We start from the raw sequence: 7,867 nt of genomic DNA, 5'->3' as shown, positions 1-7,867 counted from the left end.
ATTGGTATAATCCAGACTATAATAATACCTGATTAGGGACAAATATGATTAAAGCTTCATGACATGGCTTTTATGTTGATTATGTTGATACATGTCCAGCCCTGCTTATGTGAATTAAAGTCTTGTAATGCGTATTTGTACTGCGTGGTGTATTTTACTGTACCTCCTCAACTGTCACTCTCATTATGTGATTGATGAACAGCATCGTGGGGGGGGGGGACATGAGCTCATGAGTGTCCTGAAGACAAACCAAATACAAATCCCCCATCCTAGAGAGAGAACAACACCCACAATATAATTTGCCCTCTTAATCCAAATCTGCCACTGACGTCTGGTGTCAAACGGACGCCTTCTCGTCTCCTTAGTGGGCCAGTGGAAGTGACACTGTGGGGGGGTGGGGATGGTTAAACGTCGACCGTAATTAGAGTCTGGGTCCGCCAATACGGAGCTGCGAGGAGCTCCATCCACTCTCCACCCCTTCTCATCCTATCTGTCTGCGTGTGACTCTCTCTCTTCTAACACACACACTTCCACAGCCGGGCTCCTCTGGGTGTCTAATACAGTGGAAAATCAAAGTGCGAGCCTCCCCACTTCCCACACCTCCCGTGTCTCGCATGGAGCGCAGCGGAAAGAGAGAGAGACGCAGTTTTCACACAGAATCCACTCAAAGTTAGCAAATATGTGGTAAAGTTACACGCGTTTTAAGCTGTGACTTTCGTGCGTATTTCTACCATGTCTGGCTGACGTGACTTTTACGCACGATAACAGAAATGGATCAGAGGCTCTCCAGAGGAAGCTGGGTGCCAGTGACAGGGCTCGTCGTTTCCCTGCTTCTGTGTGCCTGCGTGGTGGACTTGGTGCTTGCGCAAATCCGCTACTCCATCCCAGAGGAGCTGGAGCACGGAGCCTTCGTGGGCAACATCGCGGAGGACCTGGGCTTGGATGTGGCTAAACTGTCCGCGCGTCGCTTCCGAATCGTATCCGGAGCCAAGAAGCAGTATTTAGAAGTGAATTTAGAGAACGGGATTTTGTTTGTGAATGAGAAAATAGACAGAGAGGAGCTTTGTGAGCGCAGCCCCAGCTGTTTCTTACACCTGCAAGTCGTCATTGAAAACCCTTTGGAGCTCTACAGAGTGGAAGTGGAGATCTTAGACGTGAACGACAACTCCCCGAGCTTCCCGTGGAGCGAATTTAACATCGATATCACGGAATCGGCTGCGCCGGGCTCCTGTTTCCCGTTGGAGAGCGCGCAGGACTTGGATGTGGGCACGAACTCTCTGCGCTCCTACCAGCTGAGCGCAAACGAGCACTTTATTCTGAACATCCAGACGCGCAACGACGGGAGCAAGTTTGCGGAACTGGTGCTGGACACCCCTTTGGATCGGGAGCGTCAAAAAAAACACGAAATGGTTTTAACCGCTTTCGACGGCGGATCACCCGAACGCTCCGGAACCGCATTGATCACTGTCACGGTGCTAGACGCGAACGACAATGTCCCCGTGTTCGATCGCTCCGTGTACCGGGCCAGCTTAGTGGAAAACGCACCCAGGGGGACCCTGGTGCTGAAGCTGAACGCCACAGACTTGGACGAGGGCTCAAACGGGGAGGTGACGTACGCTTTTAGCGGACACGCGCCTCTCAAAGTGCGGGAGCTCTTCAGCGTGGATCCGTACACCGGCGAGATCCGCGTTAAAGGCGTCGTGGACTACGAGAAAGCCAGCGTGTATGAACTGTACGTGCAGGCGAGGGACAGGGGACCCTCTGCGGTGGCAGTGCACAGCAAAGTGCTAGTGGACATCGTGGACGTGAATGACAACACGCCGGAAGTCATTCTCACGTCCGTGTCCACCCCTGTATTGGAGGACGCGCCGCCCGGCACAGTTATAGCTGTCATCAGCGTCATGGATCAGGACTCTGGTGAGAACGGGAACGTGGACTGTCAAATCCCGAACAACGTCCCCTTCCAGCTCCACTCCTCTTTTAAAAACTACTACACTTTGGTCACGAGCGAGGTTCTGGACAGGGAGACGGTTTCGGAGTACAACATCACTCTCACGGCTCGGGATCTGGGCTCGCCGTCGCTGTCCACGAGAAAAACCATCGTGGTTCAAGTGTCAGACATGAACGACAACCCCCCACGGTTCTCGCAGCCTTCCTACACCGTCTACGTGACTGAGAATAACGCCCCCGGCGCTTCTATTTGCACCGTGACTGCCTTTGACCCCGATTCCAACCAGAACTCCTATCTGTCTTATTCCATTCTCGAGGGTCAAATCCAGGGAATGCCGGTGTCCACGTACGTGTCGATTAACTCGGACAACGGTAATATTTACGCTTTGCGTTCCTTCGATTATGAGCAACTTCGAAACTTCCACATTTTAGTCCAAGCTCAGGACGCAGGTTTCCCGCCACTGGCCAGCAACGTGACTGTGAATGTTTTCGTTTTGGACCAGAACGACAACGCGCCGGTTATTGTGTCGCCGTTACCGAAAAACGGCACCGTAGCCACGGAGGTCGTCCCCCGTTCCGTGGATGCGGGTTATCTTGTCATTAAGGTCACGGCGTTGGATGCGGACGCGGGGCAAAACTCGCGGTTGTCGTATCAAGTGATGCAGGCCACGGACCCGGGACTGTTCAGCGTGGCGTTGTACACGGGTGAAATCCGGACCATTCGAAGGCTCGTGGACAAAGACGCATACAGACATAGACTGGTTATACTGGTCAAGGACAACGGGCAGCCCCCACTCTCCGCTACAGTCTCTGTAGTCCTTACTGTTGTGGACAGCGTCCCGGAGTCCTTATCCGACTACGGGGACCTCACACTGAGCCCACAGCCCCCTTCGAACCTGGCCCTGTACCTAATCGTGTCACTCAGTACTATATCTTTCATATTCCTGGTGGCTATTATAGTCCTAGCCGGGGTCAAGTGCTACAAAGACCGGGAGACTCTAAGCGGGTACAATCTGCCCCCCTTTGCTTGCTGCTGCTGCGGGGGCTTCCAACCGGATCCCCCCGCTGAGGTGTTCAAAAAATCCAACCTCAACTTGCAGATCTCCTCCTCCGCTAACAAAGTCCCCACTAACTGCATGGAAGTGAACGGGAGCAGCAGCATGGCCGCCCCTTATTGTTACAAAGTGTGCTTGACACCCGAATCGGCGAAAAGTGACTTCATGTTTCTGAAGCCGTGCAGCCCGAGCGGAACGCCGCGCAACAACGAAGCCAAAAACGCCGAGCACTCTTGGGGGGCGTCTGTGAACAACGGAGCGACCACCCCGAATGAGGTAAAAAAAAAAAAAAGAAAAAAAAAAAAAAAAAAAAAAAACTCAGAGAGGGGGGGGGGGGTTTGAATGCATCACAGTCGCACCGGATCACATTTGAACGCATCATGCTTTCTTTTAGTCGAACCAGATCACATTTGGAGCAACTTAGTGCTTTTTAATTTATTGCAACTGTGTCTCCTCGTCACTGTGCAGCGTCGTGATATTTTTTGGGAATTAATTAATTCGAGATTAATTTTTAATTGACGTGTTAACGGAAACCAGGAACATATATGCTGCATGTGTCCCGGAATGAAAGTCGACAATTACGAGAAAATATATAAATCTTTCTAAATGTCTCCTCCATCAGTGTCATAAGGGAGGGGGGTTTGTCTGGGGGGGGGGGGGGTAAATTGCTCCCCCTGCACAACAGAGTCTGAACAACAAGTCAAGGGTAATGGACAAGGTGAATGACAGTTTAGATTCATTTGTCCATTTTTTGGTGCAGCCAAGGCGGGTCCTGTCTGACAATGTAGGACAAATCACCCCCCCTCAACCCCCCCCCCCCCCCGGCCACCCCCTCAAGGGCACCCACACACAGGCATTATACTGCACAATGTGGCGTATTCTCGACGGGGAGGGAGGAGGGCTGTCCATTATTGATGAAAAATGGCAAATGTTCTGTTTTTTGGAGGGGGGGGGGCATGGAATGAAAGAAGAGGGAGCACAAGGACATGGCTGGACGTGGACGTGGCCCGCCTGTAGATGGGTCCCGGTGATGTCCTCTGGGGGCGGGGGGGGGGGGTGTAGTGTTTTCTAATTCCGGAAGACGGGGCAGTAGACCGTTAATGTGCGTGCGTGTGTGTGTGTGTGTGTGTGTGTGCGTGGTCATCACCCCACGCAGGGAGACTGACGAATGTCATTTCGGTCACGGGAATGCTATTTTTGTGTGGGGTGGGGTGGGGGGGGGTTGTTATGCAGCTCCTTGTGGAGAGACCGTCCCTCTTTAATCGTTAATTGGCTCCCTAATTCACTCAGCAGTGACACACACACACACACACACACACATACACACTGGGAGAGGTCGTGAGGACAAATCATCCAATGACGCCATGAAGCGCGCCCACGATGGAGGTGAAGGCGTGCACGAGCATCCCTTCAAGGACCTCAAGTGACTTTCCAAGGCTCTCTAATAATGACAGACCTTGTTCACGCACACATATATTCATGTAAAGTACACACACACACACACACATATACACACATATATACACAAACCCACGCAAACAAAACAATGATAATTTCCTTCATTTTCCTCCTTGGCGAGCTTCCCTTTGATGATTACAATCGTGTTCTGTTTCATCCTGTTGGCTTTCTAATTGCTTTTTGCAGCCTCCTTGGCAAAGGATGCGTTCTGAATACATATTTCAATATGAATAATCATATTATTACGCTTTTGGATCGCATTGTTCATGTTATAGCGACTTTAAGTGAATTAATAGAGCGTGGGATGTATAATACGAGAGAGAGAGAAAGACTTTGGACCAGGAATAAATATCACCCGGGTGCCCTCTTTCACCCCTCCCGCAGCGCCACGGAGGATAAAAGGAAAACTAAGTGACAGGCGAATCTTAGCTGAAGGCAAGAACAGCAACATGAATTTACAGCAGATGTCCACACGAGGGCAGCATTGAGTTAGAATAGAATAACCTTTATTGTTATGGCCAGTGGCGTCATTAGGCCTATTTTAGGGGGGCTTCATTCCCTCTAAAATGTTTTTAAAATGTTCGTAATGTTCTTAAAAATGATATTTTTTTTATAGATTTTGTTTTATTTTTTATTCATTGTTTTTTGGGTTTTTTTCTTTACAAAAAAAATCAGAATAACCTTTATTGTTATGGCAAGTGGCATCATTAGGCCTATTTAGGGGGCTCCATACCCCCTAAAATGTTCTTAAAATGTTAGTTATGTTCTTAAAAATAATGATATTTTTTATAGATTTTTTGTTAGTTTTTTATAGATTTTTTTTTTACAAAAAAAATCAGAATAACCTTTATTGTTATGTCCAGTGGCATCATTAGGCCTATTTTAGGGGGCATCATCCCCCCTAAAATGTTTTTAAAATGTTAGTAATGTTCTTAAAAATAATGTTTTTTTTTTTACAAATTTTTTACATTTTTTATTTTTTTTAATTTTTTTTTACAAACAAAATCTCTGACAAATTTCATAAAATAGGGCAAAATCTGGCTAATAAGCAAGCCAATAAGCAGGCTAATACTAGCCTACTACTACTACTAGTAGTAGTAGTAATAATCAGAAGAAGAAGAATGATGACCGTAATAATAATAGGCTAATTAATAATATAATAATGATTATTATACATCATTGTCCACTGGACAGAATGGGATTTAATGGTGGCCTAAAACTATTGAGTATCTCTACTAAATCTGTCCAAAAGTGGGAAAATTATATCCCGGTTCTTGTTCCTTATTTGGTTTTTGGATTTTTTTCCCTTTGCATCTCCAGGGGGCTAAGCCCCCCCTGGTCCTCAGAACCTAGTGACGCCCCTGGTTATGGCTCACATAAACCAATCATGTGTGTCTGTTCAGGACTTATTTAGGCCATTCAACAGCAGAGAACTGGGAATTTGGTGTTATTTGTTGAATGAAAATGTCCCATTTTGATTAGATGTGTTTCCTTTTTCATTCTAGAGCTGGGTTTAGACATTGTACACCCCTGACCACATCATTAGGTAAACCTGCTCTAATAAATACCATCATACTAAGAGCTGTTTCTAGCTTATGTGAGGACTCCGGTGTTAGAAACCACTCTTAGTAAGATCAAGTGCAGTTCAACACCACTCAGAAGCACAAAAAAAAAAAAACATGTCATGATTTCCCACAGTCATTGAACGCATCTTGAACCCATATAGCTACAACTCATTGGATTGTGCTGGTGCACCGAGTCACCGTTCGAATGACTTATTGACTTCAAATCATTTTTTTTTCTTTTCCGCAGCTGAAGCAGCCAAACACAGACTGGACGCTGACAAAGAATCACAATTCCTCCATTAAAAGGTAACACTTCCTGTTTCCTGTACGCACGCACATCACAGCAGTAACCGGATTGTTATCTTCCTCGCAGTTACAACTCCATCAACATGGATGGGACGCTAATGCGCAAGGCTATGCATGCAGACCCCGAAAACTATGTCACATCTATGGCACCTGGGCAGTACTGGACCTGGGGTACTCATATGAGAGGTCCGAAAGGTAGGCTACATGAGCTGAAAAGGATATTTCATATTTATATTTCATATGTACTTATACCAAGACAAGTATCGTAGCATTGAAGTGTAATTTCCCCTCCAGGAGAATATAAGATGTCCCCACAAAGCAGTGGTGTCCCTTCCCGGCCCTGGACTCCTCGGTGCACACCTCCGCCCCAGCAACAGCAACCATCGAACCCCGCCCACCCTCACCCGCACCCGCCGCCCGACTACCACCACAACGTCTACATTCCCGGGACGCCGTCTGGCTTTTGCACTCTGAGACCCGCAGTTCAGCGCAGCGACTTGGACGTCCACAATTCCTTCTCCACCTTCGGGAAGAAGCGACGCCTACAGATGTCCCCCCAGGGGGAGGCTGCCATGATCAATAACGATCTGTACAATGACTGACGCCTCTTTGACTCTCTGAGCGGATGATTTGAGTGATGGATCACCTCCATAAATTCATAAACATTCGGCTTAAACGTGATTAATATGTGAGCGACTGAAGATGGGATATTTAAATGACAACATTTTTTTTATTACTATCATAATTATTACTGTTAATTTATAGACAATCAAATCCAATCGTATTCGAAGCTTCAGTAGATGATTGTTTTGCACATATGGATCTACATAGAAAGTGTGTTTTTGTATCTCCTTCATGATGTACTGTATATGCAGGCCACACAACATCAGGCAAAAAAAAAAAGAGATGCGGGGGTCACCCCTCAGTTATGTACTGTAAATACATTCATGGAAATAAAGTATTTTTTACACATGTTTCAGCATTTGTTCGAATGAAAAATATTCTGCTTGCCGTAATTAATGAAATTAACTAAGAACGTAGACGTGGATAAAAAAACATACAAAACATAGAAATAGCCTATGTATCGCCATGTTGATTAGACAAAATAATGATTAAGGCCATTCCAAAATATGCAGTTTTATCGCAATTTGGATGCACCGATATTGGTCCATTGTTATGCAATACATCCACAACCATTATGTTGCAGCATGATAATGCACGGCCCGATGTCTGTGCACAATTCCTTGCTGGAAAAAAAAATCCCAGTGCATATCAATGGCACTTTTGTGTGGCCTTTTATTGTGGCCATCCAAAGCCACACATGTAATAATAATAATAATAATACTGTCTAACCTGCATCCTGATATGCTATACCTGTGAGGTGGATAGGTAATGGTATTGGTAATGGTTTTATTTCATTTGAACATGCATCAGATTACAATTGCATGCATCCCATAATCAGTTCACAGTTCCACGTGTCCAAAAGGAGTAGGAAGAAGCAAAGCTTATTAAATCCTACCCCTCCATCTGGTA

The 7,867-nt window shown here is 46.5% G+C and overlaps 1 protein-coding gene across 1 annotated transcript; it reads left to right on the top strand.

Annotated features, from left to right (window-relative positions):
• Window positions 1-541: 541 nt before the first annotated feature.
• On the top strand, window positions 542-7,359 carry si:ch73-233f7.1 (uncharacterized protein LOC100537710 homolog). Its single transcript, XM_058063797.1, has 4 exons — window positions 542-3,281; window positions 6,276-6,334; window positions 6,402-6,529; window positions 6,629-7,359. The coding sequence occupies exons 1-4, from the start codon at window positions 771-773 to the stop codon at window positions 6,934-6,936; spliced, it is 3,006 nt and encodes a 1,001-aa protein (XP_057919780.1). The 5' UTR covers window positions 542-770; the 3' UTR covers window positions 6,937-7,359.
• Window positions 7,360-7,867: the final 508 nt, after the last annotated feature.

This window comes from Doryrhamphus excisus, chromosome 23 (genome assembly GCF_030265055.1).
Source record: "Doryrhamphus excisus isolate RoL2022-K1 chromosome 23, RoL_Dexc_1.0, whole genome shotgun sequence".
NCBI lineage: Eukaryota > Metazoa > Chordata > Actinopteri > Syngnathiformes > Syngnathidae > Doryrhamphus > Doryrhamphus excisus.
This window is presented reverse-complemented; position numbering and strand designations above follow the sequence as displayed.

Excerpts from the sequence above, each read along its gene's own strand:
- si:ch73-233f7.1 (XM_058063797.1), top strand. The coding sequence starts at position 771 with ATGGATCAGAGGCTCTCCAGAGGAAGCTGGGTGCCAGTGACAGGGCTC. Across the intron at positions 3,282-6,275 it reads GAGCGACCACCCCGAATGAG|CTGAAGCAGCCAAACACAGA; the intron begins GTAAAAAAAAAA and ends TCTTTTCCGCAG. Across the intron at positions 6,335-6,401 it reads CACAATTCCTCCATTAAAAG|TTACAACTCCATCAACATGG; the intron begins GTAACACTTCCT and ends TCTTCCTCGCAG.